Here is an 18,773-nt window from a genome sequence, read left to right as displayed (position 1 = left end):
GAAATTTATCGCCGTGATAAAAGGATTCGGCGTAAAACGCGCGTGAAAGCGTGTCCGGTAGCTTACTACCGGAAATGCCGGTAGCAATACGAGTCTTAGACCTTACGGTTTTATGGTCTCTCTAAAGCGAGACGATCCTTTTCCTATCTGTAAATTTATTATCTAAAATTTCTCTAATATATCTAGGCTTCTGAAACTTAACTCGAAAAAAGCTTCTTATCGATTCGTACCTCGAAACTGGGTCTTCAGAAATTGATTATTGACAAGAAAATGTGTATAATAGTGTTATCTATATATATAAAAATGAATGTATGTATGTATGTATGTATGTATGTATGTATGTATGTATGTATGTATGTATGTCCTTTATGCACTCTTAAACTATTCGACTGGTTTTGAAAGTATTGTATATGAAGTAGAGGTAGAATTTTCCGGGGAGTGTTATAGAATGTATAATTTTTCGTTACCGATCTTTTTGAGAACCGGTATTCGACATTTTTTCATTTTTTCGGGAAATAATTGACCGAATTTCAAAGAAATATATATGAAACAAGAGTAGAATTTTCCGGGGAGTGTCATAATGTGTATAGTTTTTTGTTACCGATTTTCTGGAAACCGGTTTTTCTAATTTTTTTTAATTTTCGAAAAATAATTGACCGAATCTCAAAGAATTGTACATGAAACGGGAGTAGAATTTTCCGGGAAATGTTATAAAGTGTATAATTTTTCGTTACCGATTTTTTTGGAAGCCGGTATCAGAAATTTTTCAAATTTTTCGGGAATTAATTGACCGAATCGCAAAAAATTATATATGAAGTAGGGGTAGAATTTCTCGGGGAGTGCTATAAACTGTGTAGTTTTTCGTTACCGATCTTTTTGGGAATCGGTATCTTTTTGAAAATTGGTTACGAAATTTTCCAGAGCGGGGGAGAGAGAGAGAGAGAAAGAGAGAGAGAGAGAGAGAGAGAGAGAGAGAGAGAGAGAGAGAGAGACTATTTGCGTGTCTTAATACACATGTTCTCCGGGGCGAAGCCCGGCGGGGCATGCTAGTACATATATAAAAAGAAATGTTATATCTCGTTTCACACGTCGCTAGATCGTTAAAAAAATCGATACTGCAAACATATAACGAGATGTCATAGGTCCACTTTAAATATCATTTAAAACCCTCGGACTTGGCGAATAATTATCGAGGTAAATGATGTTTCGATGATTTTCAGTGTCGATGACTGTGACACCGTTGTCTCGTTTGTCTCGCTAATGACTTCCGAAATCGATGACGGTACCGGTAACGACGGTTGCGGTCCGGTTCCGAAGAGAGCTGATAATCCCTAAATCCGATTATTCGCCTCATCGGTCCTCAACAACACCGGCGCGCGGCGTGGCACCCTCCGCGTTCAATCAATGTTTCTTTTTCCACCGTGAATGCCACTCGTGACTCGTCTTTTTTCTCTCTAGTTTTTTCCGTCTCTGACTGATTGGCGATCGCGGCTCGGATCGGCGAAAATCCTTCAGATCCTGCAGGTGAGGATATTTTTCGTAGTTTTGAATTAAATCTCTAATTCCAACACATGCTCTTTCGAAATGTCGCGCTATGTTTCCCAGATTAGCCTATCGCGGATATAGGTCGCGTTCTATGTCGTGAACGATAAATGTCACTGGGTTTGAATAGAAAACTTTCTTAATTATAGTTATAAATTTAATTTCGAATATTTTATAAATAATTAATAATTATTTCTCGAATGTCTTTTAATTGCCGTAATATATCATAATAGCCATAACTTTTATTTACGGACTAAATTAATTTAAGATAAATATAATGATTATTAATGATTATTATTTCTTGAGTTTACGGAATAAATTAATTTAAAATGAATATTATAATAATGTTCTGACACTTCGTTCTCTCATTCCCTTCTCCTTTGCCCTTCTCTCTTCTTCTCTCGAAATCGTTGTTGCTTTTACGGTTTGAACGCGATACGATGACATCATATACGTAGCTTCACTTTCATTTCTCACACGTAACTCTGCTGCCGAAGACAAATGGCGGCAGAGTTCTCATTCTAGATCCCGTCCTGAATTTCGACTACGGCGGTCGCCGTGGGATCATTAATTAGCAAGCATTAACGGTCGGTCACTAACGATAGACGCACGTATCGGCATGATAAATGGGTTTATACCCGGGGGAGGTGCATAATGACGGCCGTATCGTAATCGATGAACGTGTAACACGATTATGTCATGGAATCTCCGCTTTTGCCATCCGGCACAATTATACAAAACAGACAAATGGAACGCTAGTGAACTGATTGAAATATTTGAAACGCAAGACCGTCTATTCACGCACATATGTAATAACATGAAATGATTTGAGGAACATTAGAAACTTTTTGCCGACACTTATAATTTATTCCGTATAAACAAAAGTTATAGCCATTACGATATATTACAATAATCCTTTAAAAAATAATTATTAATTATTTATGAAATCTCCGAAATTAAATTTATAACTAGGAAAGTTCTTTATTCAGACCTTTCGGTTAAATAAGCTCCTGAGATATCGTTCTTTTGTAATAAAGTGATCTTTTGTAATAAGAATTATATAATTCCGTCAAAAATTTGCTCAAAATTCGAGGTATTCTTAACTTAATTACGTAGCGTCTTAATTACGTAGTAAGACTCTTCTTCGCATCTTTCGACGCGTTCCAAGACAGCGTAACATAAACTTATGATCAACAAGTTAAGCTAAATGACTTAATCTTAAAGCACTGACACCCGACACGGATCCACGTCGAGTGCGTACACCCTTATGCCTTTCTTCGCACCCTCCTGGAATTCGTAGCTGTCGTTTCGAATCTCGTCGAGAAGTCTCGAAGGGACTACCGTCAATTAATCGTGCCTGGCCAATCTCAAAGGGTCGCGGGGATCTGGATAAGGAGCGAGGGGCAGACACGGGAAGGCGCCAGAAACCTAATCGAGTTCGGTGGTGGACCACCTTATCCCGACCGCGCATCTCGCGCGACGTAACGTCCAGCATCCTGCAAATCCAATTTGTTGGCTCGTTTGCCGCTTTGGAGCCGAATTCCCGAGATATTCTTGGTGGAATTCCTTCTGACGAACTCGAGTAACTTGATGCAGTTGTGCAATAAGGAACCAAGTGCCATTTTCGTGAGTTTTAGCTCTGTATTGCAAACCGATACTTCACAAGTGAACAGAAAATTTTCTAAAAACGCATATAACACATAGAATTGTATTTGAAGAGAATTATAGTTCGGTCATTATATATTTAATGCTTCGCAAAATTTGTTCTAATGAAAAAGTAAGGTTTTGGAGTTGGTTCCGCATTACAGAACTGCGTCCAATTTTTTGCATTTGATATAGTACGCGACTGATTATTTCAAAATAAATTACGTATAATAACAGCTTCCTAATAAAACTGTAATTTGGTTCGAGAAGAGTTGACGAAAAATTTTGAGCGAGAGTGAGATATATCCGACAATAAAAGAGAAATACGTTCTTCCATAAATTTTCTCTGCATAAATAAATTTCTTTTTAGGTGCATTATTTTTGGAATTGGATACTTTGGAATCATGCACCACGAAAGTCTTCACTGCCTCTTTTTTTATTTCTGTGTGTTCACGTGAGATAATATATTAAAAAGAATAATTGTCCGCGATTTTATATACTTTAAGAGTGAATAAAATAAATAAAACATCGAGGTTTTAATTGTTCAAATTTTCTTTCAAAGATACGCGCGCGTATGTTATACTTTTATTAATTATTCATTCTTGTTTATATTTCATAATGTCATGTATCACTCAAAATTCAAACTGTCGCGATTCGTTGAAGTCCTCGAAAACCTCGTTGAAGTCTCCGAAAGGACGACATTGTTCAATCACTAGGGCCATTGAAGGTATACCTAGGACGAAAGAATCTAGGTCAAACTTTTAATACAAAAAGTTTGATGCTACAAAAATATTTGCTAAAAAAACTATCAGAAGTTTGATAAAAACGCCAGTTCCATTTTCCGCGAATATACCAAAAATACAAGACACTGCTATAGGCAGCGAGAATAGAAGTGAATCGATATTCGCGCCTTAAAACCGCTCACCGACGCGTCAACCTTACCGATCTGGGACACGTAAAGATCTGAGAAGATGATTATATGCGACCGAAGTATACCTATATGTATGACTTATGTAATTTTCACAAAATAAGTGGTGCGCACAACGAACGCTTTATCGTTAGGCCAGTAAAATTAGCATCAAAAACACCGAATATCTACAAAACGGATAGACAAGCCAATTTTTTGAGGGTGAGTAGAAGGTCATAGGAGATGCCCGAATTCACAAAGTTCCAACAAAATTTCCCTGTGCATCGGCGGTCATCTTGAAAATAAGGGTAAGTTTGAATATCTCGGCTCCTATTGGTCAAATTTTTTCGTTTTTTTTTTTTTTAGTTTTGTAGGGAAAAATATTTGCTACAACTTTTGTTTAAAAAATTTTTTAATAGCTGTCAAGAAAAAAAGTTACAACCAAAAAAGTGCCGTCAATTTGAACATTTTTATTGACAATTATATTTCCCCCTGTTGGTTTTATCAAAAAATGTTCAAATAAAACTTGTGGAAAACTTAATTCTCTACAATTTTCGTATATCCGCTTTTGCGGTGACTCAAAAAAATACCAGAGATAGAGAGCGCCAAAGTTGACTGTGTCTAGTAAATGCTATTTTTCGTGGGGAAAATTCGCGGTTTTATTGTGAATTGTCGTACATTATAAAACTCTTTTCTGCACCACCACTGAGGTAGAGTTTCACTCCGAAACGCTCGAAATACAGTTCACGACTAACCCAAAATGACACAACTGTCGACGGAGCACACAAAGGCATCTGGTCCCGTAAAAACCGTTTCCCTGCAACGCAGGCCTACTCTGTTGTCTACTGTCCAGAATTCAACCAAAACACAGTTCGCAAAAAAAGTTCTCTTTTGGGTACAGTCTTGCTGACATACTTTGGCGTCCTCTATCTCTGGTATTTTTTGAGTCACCGCAAAAGCAGATATACAAAAAATGTAGAAAATTGAGTCCTCTACAAAATTTTATTTGAACATTTTTTTAAAACCAACAAGGGGCAATATAAGTGTCAATAAAAAATGTTCAATGTTCCCCTAATTGACGGCACTTTTTTGGTTGTAACTTCTTTCTTTGACAGCTATTAAAAAATTTTTCAAACAAAAGTTGTAACAAATATTTTTCTCTATAAAACTAAAAAAAAATTTGACCAATAGGAGCCGAGATATTCAAACTTACTCCTATTTTCAAGATAGCCGACGACGCACAGGGAAATTTTGTTGGAACTTTGTGAATTCGGGCATCTCCTATGACTTTCTACTCACCATAAAAAAATTAGCTTGTCTATCAGTTTTGCCATTTCCAGACTCTATTTTACTGGCCTACGTAGCGAAGAACTAAAATGGTTCTGAAATGAATTGTTATGCTTATAATTAGACATCATAAGTAGAAAATAATTCGTTGCATTTTTTTATCATACTTTTGTCTGTTGTACAAGATGTTCAGTAATAAGAGCACATGTAATTCACGACCAGACAGCACGCATGCCTAAAATACGTCGTAAAAACGTCTTTTAAACATACTGTCTGGGTCTATACGTCTTATATTAACTAAAATAATTATTTCTCTGCTTTTATTTCTAAATATAATAAAATACTCCATTTTTTCATACTTCTTATATGATTCCAAGATAAAATGTCTCATTGTCAGTAATCGTGCTTTACGTCAAGCTTCTGTTAAATTTTTCTAAAGGCCAATTAATTTACCAAAGTATCTTCTCGTGTAATTGATCACAGGTTGAAAATTCACGCAGTGACGTTTTTTTGAGAAAAAACCATTTCAATTTTTTGGCAAAAGAATGACAAACACGCCTTTCACGATGAGTATACAACGCGCGAAATGTAAATCAATTTCATTCACAATAATGAAAAGTAAACCAGCAAAATTATCACGTTCCTATTAAAAGTCGTGGTTCCGGATTACGCCAGCAAAATTCACGTAATCGTAATCCAGCTTTTGTTTACACAGCGCGAGAAACGCGCACGATTATTCGAGTGTACCTCATGTATATATACCTCGTTTGATAAATCGATGCGGCGCGCTCGTTAACGGGGCCACGATCGATATCTACGGAACGAACGAGTCGCGGACCGGTCGTTACCAGGAGACACCCGGTACAGCAGATGGGGTGGACGCCCCGAACGAAGCATCTCGCTCGCCTCCAGCCCCATCGCGCGCGGCGTACCCTTCCCTCTTTTCTCGGGCTGCACCCTAATATAAATATTATTACACTTTGATGGGGTTACGGTGACACTAGGGCCCCGCAGACATCCCCGTGAATGCCTTGCTTTCTTCTCGCTCGCTTTTTCATTAGGCCCGAATCCCACGCGGCGCGTGCCGCACGACAATGTTCTTAAGGGCTTAAGCTCTTTCCTCGCCTCCCCGTTTCCTCTTCCTCCTCGCCGACCAACTCTTTGCAGCATCCCGCGGTATGCGTTACCGATATGAGTCGGACTGTCAGCTGCATCTCTCTCTCTCTCTCTCTCTCTCTCTCTCTCTCTCTCTCTCTCTCTCTCGCGTGTTGCGAGCGAACGAAGAGGATAAGCGATCCTATTATGATCTTGATACCGAGCGAAGATGGATTTACAAAGAGTTGACATTTGTACCCTTTTCCTCTCCCAGATCATGTGTCATAAAGATTTGCATTTTATTAAAATATTTTTATTTTACTTACTATTATACTGACGCTTCTCAAAGTGAAAGAAATGTTTATGAAAATCGAAATTTTCGGAAAAAGCGACTATTCCAACTTAAATCTCGAAAGCATAAAAAATAGCACCCGAAAAGATTATTTGTTTCTATGATTATATAAATATTTGGATGAGAACCCTTTAGAGTCCGACTGAAAATTCGATTTTTTTTCGGTTTTGGCCAGATTTGGCCAAAAATCGGAGTTTCGGTTTCGGCCGAAATTGGAAGAGAGTTTTGGCGACGTAGCCGAAACTATTTTCCTCAGATTTTCTAAAGAGTTATTTAAAAAATACTTTTATTTTACGTTTAGTAATTTTGTTATTATTAAAATAGTATGATTGTGATACTGCGGATAGTATATAGCATACTACAATTTGTGATAATAGGATTAATAATAGGATTATGATAATATGTGTAATTATTATTTTAATAATTAAATTATGATATTTGTAAAGAAAAAGTGTACAGTAGAGGAGAAGATGATAATATGGAACCCCTTAATATCTCAAGAATACTTAGCTGTACTTTAAAAGTGTGCAGAACTTATTTATTAGGTATCTCTCTAGGCGATAAAAGCGCTACACAGTTGGAAACATTAGGGGTATTCAAATAAGTTAAAGTTTAACGGTTTGACAGGTTATGTCGGGTTAAAGTCGAGTAAAAAGTTAATTAATTAACTTTGGGCGCGCTACTCTTTAAGGTTATGCAAAATACATAACTGTTTCATTAACCTATCACATTAATCTTTGAGTTAAAAGTGTAAAAATTAACTTTTTACCCGACTTTAACCCGACATAACCTGTCAAACCATTAAACTCTAACTTATTTGAATACCCCTATTGTGTACTTTTATGAAAAAATCTGCTGGTTAAAGTTTTTGTGTCAAATAATAAACATATTCATGTGTAAATTTAACACATGTCTGCTATTTTAAGTGAACTTAACAAATATAAAATGTAAAATTATTAAAATGATTTTAAAAATATGTTAAAGTAACACAATTTGTACGTATTTATTAAATGTCTTGAAAACAGAAAAAGAGTGTTGATTTTACTCTTATAGAGTAAAATCAATACTCTTTTCAAGTTGTTTACATTTGTAAAATGTAAACAGAACATTTCTTATATGTTAATTTCATCATAAAAGTTATGTTAATTGTACACCCAATTGACTTCAAATTACGATCACAATTATATTTCTTTTTTTGTTGAAATATTAACATAGTATCAGTGTTACCATTTAACACATCCATATTATATTAAATTAATACAAAAATTTGAGTGGACGTTTGGGACATGTGATTTATTGTGTTAAATTTAACACAAGTTTTCCAACTGTGTAGGTTCATTGATTCTTTAATGGCGGTAGATTAATTAATCTATTTCTGTTTTGTCGATTTTCAAACCTTTCAAAAAGTACGTAAAACTTTGTTTATTTGTAACTATCCATGATTAACAGATAACTTTTAGAGCCAGACACTTAACATATATGATATTATCTAATATTTTCACGTGTTTAAGAATATTTAGTCCTTTTCATTTTGCTGCAGCCGCTATTGTTTTTCAAGATGTCAATGTTTGTATTATGGACCCCCAAGGCACTGGGTCAACGTCTGTGGATTCAATGTAGTCTGAGCTCACAATGAGTGTGCAGGAGCAGAGAAAAAAGAATACGTATATGTGATTTTTGCCGATAGACGAAAGAAAATAAATTTCTTCTTTTAACTATTTTATTATATAATTATCTATTTTGATAGGACAATATATTTTTTACTATGTATTTCTTTCACAATAGTTTGTTTTTAATCGATTACTTTTTTTGAAAAGCATTCAACGTTTTGTGATTTTTTTTATATTTTTGCACTTAAAAAAATAGTGGGGTCTAATAATCAGCACATTATGACTTACGACTCAACTGCTCACTTTTTGATAATGCTTTATACAACTTATCTTGTAAGTGAAGAATTATAAATTGAAAGTTAGAAATGGGTTGGCAATAGAATAAAGAACCTAAACATATCAGGAATGAAAAAATTAAGCTTATAATTTACAAGAAATCGGTCAAAAACAAAGTGGGATTCCATATTATCACCATTTCCTCTTGTATATGAGCGCGTATGTACATATGGCCTTTCTAGGATTCCCATGAAAGCTTCGGTTTCGACAGAAATTTACATATGGCCGAATATTCGTTTTCAGTTTCGGCCGAAATTAAAAAAGATTCTTTCGGTCGGACCCTAGAACTCCTTAAACTGAGGCAAACTGGCGTGACATAAAGTGCAACACGTAGTATTCTTCGGTAACAATGACATCTTTAATAACCGGTTCAACAATATTACAGTGTCATAGGATTTCAATTACATACGCATTTCGAATTACTTGGTTTTTCATCAAATAAATATACATACATGTGTGTGTGTGTGTGTGTGTGTGTGTGTGTGTGTGTGTGTGTCTGCGTATATAATTATAGAATTCACGAGTGTATGTATGTATACTGAATGTATGTACCTGTTTTATGTATCTGCGTGTTGTGTGTGTGTGTATATATATATATATATGTATATGCATGTGTGTGTTTTTATGTGTGTGTATGTTACGCGCAAAGTGCGGATGTATTGCAGTTAAGTTACGCTACGCTTACGGATAATCTCGGGATGCACGATCGCTTCTTCATCGCGCACGGATAATATACATTATGCACGGATAATTAGATACATATAATCCCGGTGACCATTTCTCCTCGTTCCGCCCTCCCTCCATCTTGTGATATGTGTTCTCGCGTATTGCGATGTTCTGTCGTAACGGACTGCTCCCATCTCGCCGTCTCCCTTCTTCGCAACACTTGGGAATTAGACGTGAGAAAAATATCGTTGGGAAACTAGCGCCCGTGTTTTCACTCTAAACGTCGTTCCCGATAGTGCTGAGCAAGGTTTTGATATATATACAGAACGCACTTTGCGCTTCGTTCGCTTTGCACAACGTATTATGTATGTCACCGAGGAAGCTACTTACACATTAGCAGTTTAAGAGCCTAAATCGATGAATATCTTGAAGACTCCAAATCGCTTTCTTAATTTAGAATTTTTTCTCAAGCGTAGAAGAAGCAACGAATTATCCGCAAATTGTCCAATAATTATCTACAGGTTATTAATATGTGGAATTTAGGAATCTTCTGTACACAATAAAGAAAATTCTTGTCGTTTCCACTCCGACTTAACAGTTATAACAAATTATACATCATATAATCGTCGAAACTTAACGAAATTTGTGTATGTGTACAATAACAGTAAGTTTTTCATATTATATAATTATAGCTGAGGATCTCAAAAGCAAAATGAAATTAGCGATAATTTCCTTTTTCGAGAGAAAAATAATTATCAGGAACAAAATAATATTTTTTCAATAAAGGATCCTTTTTTTGGTAAAACAAAAAACTTTTTAATGCGTTTACTATGTTTTTAAAAAAGTAACTCACTATTTTTCGAGGAACGCGAGAAATGTATATGTATATGTCTTTTCTTCTTTATTCAAAGAGAAACTTATCTCGTTCCAACAAGATTCAGTTTTCTATTTCACTTTTAAAATCCTCAGATTCTATTCCTAGTGTCAAGACAATAACACCTTTGCCCAGCACTGGCCTTCAGTCCCGACGCAGAAGAAAGAGGATTCTATACTCACGTACACACAACTGTCGCGTTCACAACACTTACAAACGATATGATACAAGTAGGCAAGATACACCGAGTGCCCCGGGACTACTGCCACTATCGAAGACCACGAAGACGACTTGTTAGAGAAGTCGAACGAGCAACGAATGCTTGCTTCGATTATCGTGGCTTCGATCGAAACGTAAGCGCGATTGAAAATGAAACGGATTATTTCGCATAGTAAGCTGTGTAGATAGAAAGCAAATAAAATCCAATTTTAAGCGAAAGTTTTAACAGAATTCTAGCTTGAGCTTTTCTTACAAAAATAAAGGTAAAAAAATTCGTAACTGAAAAAGAAAGGAGTGACAGTTTCGGGACACTCAATACGCGACGAATTCACGCGAAGGAAAAAGCTCCTTTCTTCTCATTTTCGCGCGTAATATATATTTACAAGAGCAGAAGAAGCTACGAATATAATTTTATATACGATATATATACATACACATTACACACATATACATATATATATATATATATAGTAATAATATATATATAGTAATGTGTATGTATAACCGTAGTGCAACTGACGCAACGCCTTGCCGATAATTATCACATAATCACTTTAACATTGTAACATTTGTAAACTCGATTTCTCACTGGTCTTGAATCGAAAAGATAAGAGATTAACGTCACAAATGTAAATTCTTAAAATAATGAGCGAAAAAAAGAATGTTTATTAAAGTACCAAAAATTACCAGTTGAGAATGTATCCTAGAATTTGATTAACATATCTAATTATTTTAATGATTTCAGCTAAAAGTGACATTTCAATATTAAAGAGTTAGAGAAGCACAAAATCTATCTAATTACTTTCGAGATCTTATTGCATTGACCTTCGCTCGATTTGTTCGGCGAAATCGCGACGATAACCATCAACCAGGCCAGACGTTGCCGTTACCTGGTAAAATCCTTAGCTTTAGAGGCCAGCTCATAGAAACGAAATGTCATTGCGGAGGATAAAACACGCTCTTTCTCTCTTCCACGCGGCTATAAAACAGAAACGCGTAGCCTATGTTTAGGTACATATGTATAGCGGTCTAATATAGAGAGTGTATCTACGTTACGTTAGGTCGGGTTACTTGCTTGGATATGTATCTATTATGGGGAGAGCTTTACAATTATTCGCTCGTACTACGCGACCACGGGGATAAAAACTGCAAAGTTCAGGCACTGAATTAACTCAAAGCACTCGCGAATCAATTCTCGAGGATCCGCGCGACGATGGGCGAGTGGTCCTGAAGTCCGATCGACGCGAGCGAAACGGATTCCCTGACGATCGAGGAACCTCTTCTTTTCGCGTCCAACACGCCGGCGATGTAATCGCCGTGCCGGTATATGTGTGTATAGTGCTATAGTTGATTAACAACTTATTTATTTGCTTCTCGCGATGTTTCTTAGTATTGACGAGTAGGTACGAATGTGTGCTGTGCCCTCGGCCGTAAGGCTTGCCGGCTATCGCCGAGAAAAATCGTAAAAGCAAATTTTTATATATCTAAATAATCTTCTTCTAAATAACTCAAGAAAGGAATTTTGTTCTATCTTTTCTTTTTCACCCTGCTTTGTGTTTTAAAAAATAATTATGCATGTGTGCATTGCTCTGCAAAGCAACGTTAAAGTATATAATTATTACTTTAGAATAATTAAAAAAAATAAAATAGAGTAAATAATGTATCTAAAATAAATAGAAATGCATCTTGAGAGAGCAGCTTGCGATAATCACCGCGAAACCTTGCGTCCAAGTCACTCCGACACATAATAAAATTTTTGATATATTTACATACATATAGAAATTATTATGCACGCCTAGATACGTCTAGATATCACACGCGATTTTCCGCGTGAACCGAACTCCCTTCCCCCCCCCCCCCTGTGACCAGTATTCGAACGAAATATATATCCCTACAATTAGAAAAGTAATCTCATAAAAATACAGATATGTTTACTTTAACGCGCTCGCGCTTTGGTACTGATATTGCTCCATTATTGCGGCAAAGTACTCAATTAGTGCGAAAGAAATCGTATGACACTGAAGCGAAGAAACAGATAATTATAATTAGAGAAAAACATCGTAAAATGTTATAAATATTAGGGTTATATTATAAAATTAACTTATCAATCTTTAATTATTTAACAAAATAGAAGTCAACTTCTTTAGAATTCTAACGCTATATGTGTGTTTTTGTTGGTAATATTGCAAAAGACATCGTTTTAGATTCTGTTCAAAAATAGCAGAAATAACTTTCTTTTCATATCTCCTTTAAAGACAAGGAATGAGTATAAGGACAAGCTTTCAGAGATTGAAAATTACCTGGAATAAAAATTTTTTAGTAGAACAGCTTTAATTATTACCTGCCATTTCCATCAATGTTCGTAATGCTTATACCCATTGTTTATTAATAATAGAATATGTAACAAATAACAATTTTAGAATATATACGCGTTTTATTTGAATCACCGAAAACAATTCTTGTAATATAAGTTTCACTATTAACATGCTGTCTATGGCGTTTTAGTAACGAGTATTTAAAAATCGAAGCAGAGATGAGAGTACTTTGCCAATACAGAGCGATTCGTGGGGCAAATCGACCGCCCTCATCACAACCCCACAACTATACAATCGCCTACTTAACTTAAAGCCTTATTTCCTAGATTTCTGACGTCTTAATTAGTGATATGATATTTCCGTTCAGCAATGTACGGTTCTCAAACGAAAGCATTAAAAACTCAAGACTTGCCCAGCGGCAATCCGCGAGCGAAGGTCCTTGCTGATGGGAAGCCTTCGTCGCGGCCGTGAATCCTCCCTCTATTTTTCGATCCGTCTACAGTTCGCGCAATGATTTCTTGCAGCCCGAATAAAGAATATTGTCTCTTTTCTCCTTCTTCCATAGCACCGACACATCCCCCCGTCTTCTCACTCTAATTTTATTTCGATGTAGTTATTCTCCTTAAGGTCCTTATTATTCCCGACGAAGACGACTACTGTCCTTTCCGCGTGCTTATCCGACCGTGCTTTCCCTTCCACTTCTCTCAACGTCTCCTACCCGTCCCGTCTCTTCCTTTCCTCTCTTTCCTCGCAACTCGTATTACCAGCTGCGCACGGAAGCTCGAGCCAGGACGAGGGAATCACTTTGGAAGTCGTTGCACCTGCCATCCCCGATAAACACCGACGATACTCCGGAGGACGATCGAGATTCGGCGGAACGCCGCGCTGGCGCGATCGGCGATCCTCCCCTCACCCCTGATCGAGCGTCCCGATCGCCATCGCTGCCCGGGAGTACCGCCGAGCCGCCGTGCTCCGCGATGACGTCGATTCTTTTTCTTGCCGATATAAGTGGAAGCCTGTCACGAAGACTCTCGAACACACTCTCGAGCAAAGGGGACGCGCATGCGCGATCAGTTAGACCGCTACGGCGACACTCGGCGACGGACGTCGCTTTAGAACATCCCTTGCCTGAAGGGGTTGCTGTCCCCGGCCGGCCGCTGATCCGCCGGATCCGGCCTTCTGAAAGGGTTTATGTCAGCCTGGGCAGCACCCCGCTGATCCTGGCGCTCGGCCGCGTAATTCCTCTGTTGACCGTAGTCGCCGGGCTGAGCGTAGCCAGCCGATTGATTGTAGACCGGCGGCTGCTCGTGAGCGGGCTGGTTGTAACCGCCGATCGTGTTCTGCGCGCCATAACCGCCGGCGCGCTGATCGTAACCGATCTGCCCCGCCGTCTGATAGTTCTGATCGTAACCCTGATCGATATTCGTCTCCATACGCGTCTGATTCAAATGGTTGCCGATCTCGCCGGTGATCGGCCGCTGTTCCTGCAGCACGTACGTCTGGTACTCCTTGTCGGGCGGATCTTGCATCAGCACGTTTGCCTCGTCCTGGAACGGCTTGAAGTCGTAGATGTGACGCAGGTAGTAGAGGACCGGCGCGTAGAGCAGATTCGAGAAGGCGATGCCGATATTCAGGGCGGTGAAGCCGATCGCCTCGACGACCCCGCCGGCTATGATCGGACCCACCGCGTATGCCAAGCTGTACGAGATGTCGGCGATCGCGTAGATGCTACCGTACACCGACACGTACCTAACGTCCACTAGGTAGCCTAGGGTGGGCAGCAGCGCGGTGTCGATAAGCGCGATACCGAAGCAGATGCCGCACAGCGGTATCATCAGCACCACGTACGAGCTAGAGAACGGTATGATGAAACAGCAGAGACCTTCGAGCGCGAGGCCGCCCGCCGCCATCAGCCATTGATATTGCGGATACTGCTTAGCCATCTTCACGGTAATTACGACGCCGAGCACGTGCGGGACGAAGGCCGGCAACCAGATCATACCAATTTTCCAGTTGTCGTGCGTCATCGTATCCTCCATCCACAGCGAGATCGTCGGCTCGAGGAAGGCGAGCGCGACGTTGGACATCATCAGGGCGCCCGCGCACACGGCGATGTACGGGTCTATCAGCAGCCGCCAGATCGGTATCGTTGACTTGGCGGCATTGTTATGGCGATCTTGCATTTGTTGCTTGATCGGCTTCATCACCAACAATAACATGAAACCGTCCGCCAGGCTAACAAACGCCAGGATCAGGAACGGCACCTCTTTGCCGGCGAACTGGTAGAGGGCACCTCCGAACGGCGGCGCGACCAGGCAGCCGAAGCTGATGAACGCCAGTGCGATGCCGAGCGCCTTCGAGCGTTCCGACTCTTCCGTGAAGCGATCGGCGATCATAGCGAGACCGGCGGTGTCGGCGAACGCGGAGCCAACGCCCTGCAAGCTTCTGGCGAAGAACAGCACGCCGTAGCTCTTGCCGCACGCAAACACGCTGGTCGAGAGGAACATGATACAGAGACCGATCATCATCGGAATGTCGTAGCCGATCCGATCGATCAGCGCGCCGGAGAACGGATTCACCATCAGTTGCACTATTGCCTTCGACGCGAATAGCACCCCCGTGGCGGAGTCCTGGCCGTGATGACTAGGCGCGCCAGTAGCGTTGACCGGTTCCTCCTCGACCTCGCCGAACGCGCCAATATATTTAAGGTAATCGGGAATAATCGGTACTATCACCATGTACAGCATGTTGTCCAGTAGCAGCGCCACGCAGACGATGACCAGGATCAGCTTGCGCTGAGCTTTCGGCTCTTGCAGCTTCGTCCAGATGATCTCCTTGAGCTCACCGAACTCCATGTTGAGTATCGGTATCGTCGTCATGGTTCCTAGGTGTAGCCGCTCGCGGGGCGACCGGCGTCTTCTGGGTCTTTTTGTGTGTGTCTTAGTGGAAGGGACTAACCGCGGTCACAACCAGTCGTGTGACCTCGGGAAGCGAGCGTGACGACGAGATCGTCGCGATTGGGGCGGCGCGCATCAGGCCGGGCCGGGGGTAACCTACAACAGATCACCGATTTGGCAACGATTAGCTCGCGGAAACAAACTGACTTCGCGTGCAACACGCTTCCGCGCGCGCTTCTATACGCGCGACGGCAAACCGCTTCGCGAGAACGCGGATTCGGAGAAGCGACTCGGGACTGAGGGAAAGAGTTGCCGAGAGGAGAAGATAGGGGAGCCCTGACCCGGCCTGTGGTCAGCGCGAAACGATATCCATTCACCCATCACCCCTCAACCCCCCGACCCCAGCTTTGTAACCCCCGCGAGCACCATGAACGCATCAACTACCGTCTTGCGTGCGCGAAAGAAACACGTTGCGGAAACGCACGCCCGCACTCGGCTTGGCTTTTCCTCGTAGGCTGTGCTCCCCTTCGCGCGCGTGAAAGAGAACACGATACCGGATAGAGGCTCCCCCACGATAAGACGTCACGGGATCGACTCTATGTACCTGAGCGAGCCTTGCTGGTGTATTGCGTATCGCATTACGGCGGAGATATAAACAGCACGAAAAAAAGTATTGAGAAAACAAGAGGCGAGGGTCGATGTGACGTGCTTGTCATCAGGGTCATCGCTAATCACTTCGCGGGTGTTAGTGTCGAAGGGAATGGCTTGGTAGTAATTGTGGACAATATTGTTTTTCTTTGTCAAGTTTTCGATCGTTGAAACAATGACCAATTAAGATAAAAAAAATAAATAATGTATATTAATTGGGTTCCATTAAAAATTATTTTATGTAAAGATTTTACTATTTAAATTTGCATTATTTTATTTATCGTTATTTATCGGAGCTAGAAAAAATTAATAGCTAAAGTAACTCCATGAAAAAAAAAAGAATTGCGCTAAAGTAGGCATTTTCTTCTTTTATTATAGATGCAATTTTTTCATTTTTTTAAATTTTTTTTCTATAATTCCTCGCCTTTTATATATTTTTTTAATTACCAGAAGCATAGCGCAAAAGCACGATAAAAAATGGCGGATTTAAATTATACTTTAATAGTGTAATGAAATAACTTAAAGAGTGTTTCTCAAAAGATTTGAAGATCGTAGAAAGAAACTGAAGTAATATCTCGCGGTCTGACGGAAACGATTGACAAGTGCAGTTAACAAAAAGTGCACTTATCAACTTTTTCCTGACATTTTAACAATCTAGATTAACAATCTACCTAATCTAATTTATTTCTTTCGAGAAGTGAATTATTTATCGGAGGATCTTGCAGTTACATTATTTATTTACTCTATCGTTATCTTATCCTAATTTGTCAGGAATTTTTTACGACGGTAAAAAGACGCGTGCCCCGGTTGATAGAAAATTACTATAATAACACGCGAACTAACATTTAAGCCGGGACCTTCGGGCGACCGTCCGGAACGACGCGATGGCTCCTCCGCGTATTCTTCGCGCGTTTGCGAAATGGCGCCTGTCAATCGTCGTCATCATCGTGACTCTCGTTAATGGCGCAACGCGATCGATCGACGAGCTCCACTACGGCAACGAGTCTTCCCGACGTACGAAAGAAGACCGCACGTGTAAAAAAAAACGGCGTTTCACCGACTTACCGGAGTTACTGGCGAACTTCTGCTTGAGGGAATTGGCGAGGCGTTGGGAGCCCGCCAAGGTCGGAAGACCGGCGAGCAGGCCGCTCAGAGTCGAAGCGACGTCCGATCCGTCTTCGTCCTTCGAGTCGTTCACCGACTCCTTGGCTCCTCGCGTCCCCGGGCCCTCCACCTTTTCAGCCGAGTTCACAACCGCGTCTGCAACGGCGACAATATTTTGCGGTCGAACAATTCGCGGACTGTTAGAGAGAGACAATGATAAATTCGTTCCATTAGCCCGGGAATGAATGGGGGATACAGTTGCAAATCTGTGCCACGGAAACGGAAATTTATCTTTGATGAACTCGCGGCGCCTTCAATTTGGGTCAAGCATAACTATATAATATAATGTCTATTTCTACCAATGCGGATTAACTTTAATCTCGGTTTAACCTGCCTTTTATTCTTTATAGAGCTCTAGAAAAAGATAAAAGGCAAGTTAATCCGCATTGATGGAAATGGACATAAGTCAGAAGAAGAGAAAAGAATTGGATAAGACAGCCAAGTGATCTAGTGACCCGCGTTTAAAACAATAGCTCCTTTTTATCACAAAAACATGGAAAATATTAGAATACGCGTTACGAGGCTATACACATATTTTAATAATAGAGTTATACGCTAACGTGTATAATTCGTGCCCCTCTAATAGGACGGAATTGATAACGTTGGAAGGGTGGGACAGAGTCCGTCGACCTTCGAGAGTTAAAATTCATCGTCATCATATATTTTTAACCCGCTGCAATCGTGCGTGAGGCAAACATCGTGTGCAACGCGTATTCCGTACTCTACATATTCATACGTCCTCTCTCTTTCTCTCTCGCATATATACTATCGACACAATTTTTACTAACCTTTCTATTATCTTATGTACGCGTTACCAATGGGCGGATTTAAATTTAGCGTTTCTGCGTCTATCTATAACATTTCCCGAGCCCTATACCATGTACATTTGAGGAAGACCGGGCATTACACACGTGCGTAACTTCCCAAGGTAATTTTTGCTCCCCTTCGCCGCATCGCAATATAGTTATTTGGCAGCCACGTGTTATTTCGTGCGCCGTTGTTTGCGGAGGGCTAAGGGCAGATATCCTATTACCCGTGTCGCTCGGGTGATCGCAAATTTCCACCGGAATACTAGGATTTCTTGGGCGACAATTGGACCGCGTTATGCAACATTACGACGAGCTACATTCGGGGGGAATTGGACTTGATTGGCTTGATGAAAACAGCCGCTTTACGAAATCTCCATTCTTAATCTCATCATTTCTACTCTCTGGCGG

The 18,773-nt window shown here is 40.2% G+C and overlaps 1 protein-coding gene across 3 annotated transcripts in view; it reads right to left on the bottom strand.

Annotated features, from left to right (window-relative positions):
* The window catches only part of LOC112461598 (vesicular acetylcholine transporter), a 99,232-nt gene extending 81,525 nt beyond the window's left edge, over positions 1-17,707 (bottom strand). For 2 of the 3 annotated variants that reach the window (XM_025026919.1, XM_025026936.1), the window contains exon 1: positions 17,458-17,707. Coding sequence is in view for 1 of the 3 variants with exons in the window: in XM_025026928.1 (XP_024882696.1) it covers positions 13,960-15,726 (1,767 nt within the window). In the remaining 2 variants the exon portion in view is untranslated. Of the gene's footprint in view, positions 1-9,107; positions 15,901-17,457 lie in introns of those variants that run through there. The other variant, XM_025026928.1, reaches the window with a different exon arrangement.
* Between the last annotated feature and the right edge of the window lie 1,066 nt (positions 17,708-18,773).

Source organism: Temnothorax curvispinosus, unplaced genomic scaffold, assembly GCF_003070985.1.
Source record: "Temnothorax curvispinosus isolate PA1 unplaced genomic scaffold, ASM307098v1 QBEX01001249.1, whole genome shotgun sequence".
NCBI lineage: Eukaryota > Metazoa > Arthropoda > Insecta > Hymenoptera > Formicidae > Temnothorax > Temnothorax curvispinosus.
This window is presented reverse-complemented; position numbering and strand designations above follow the sequence as displayed.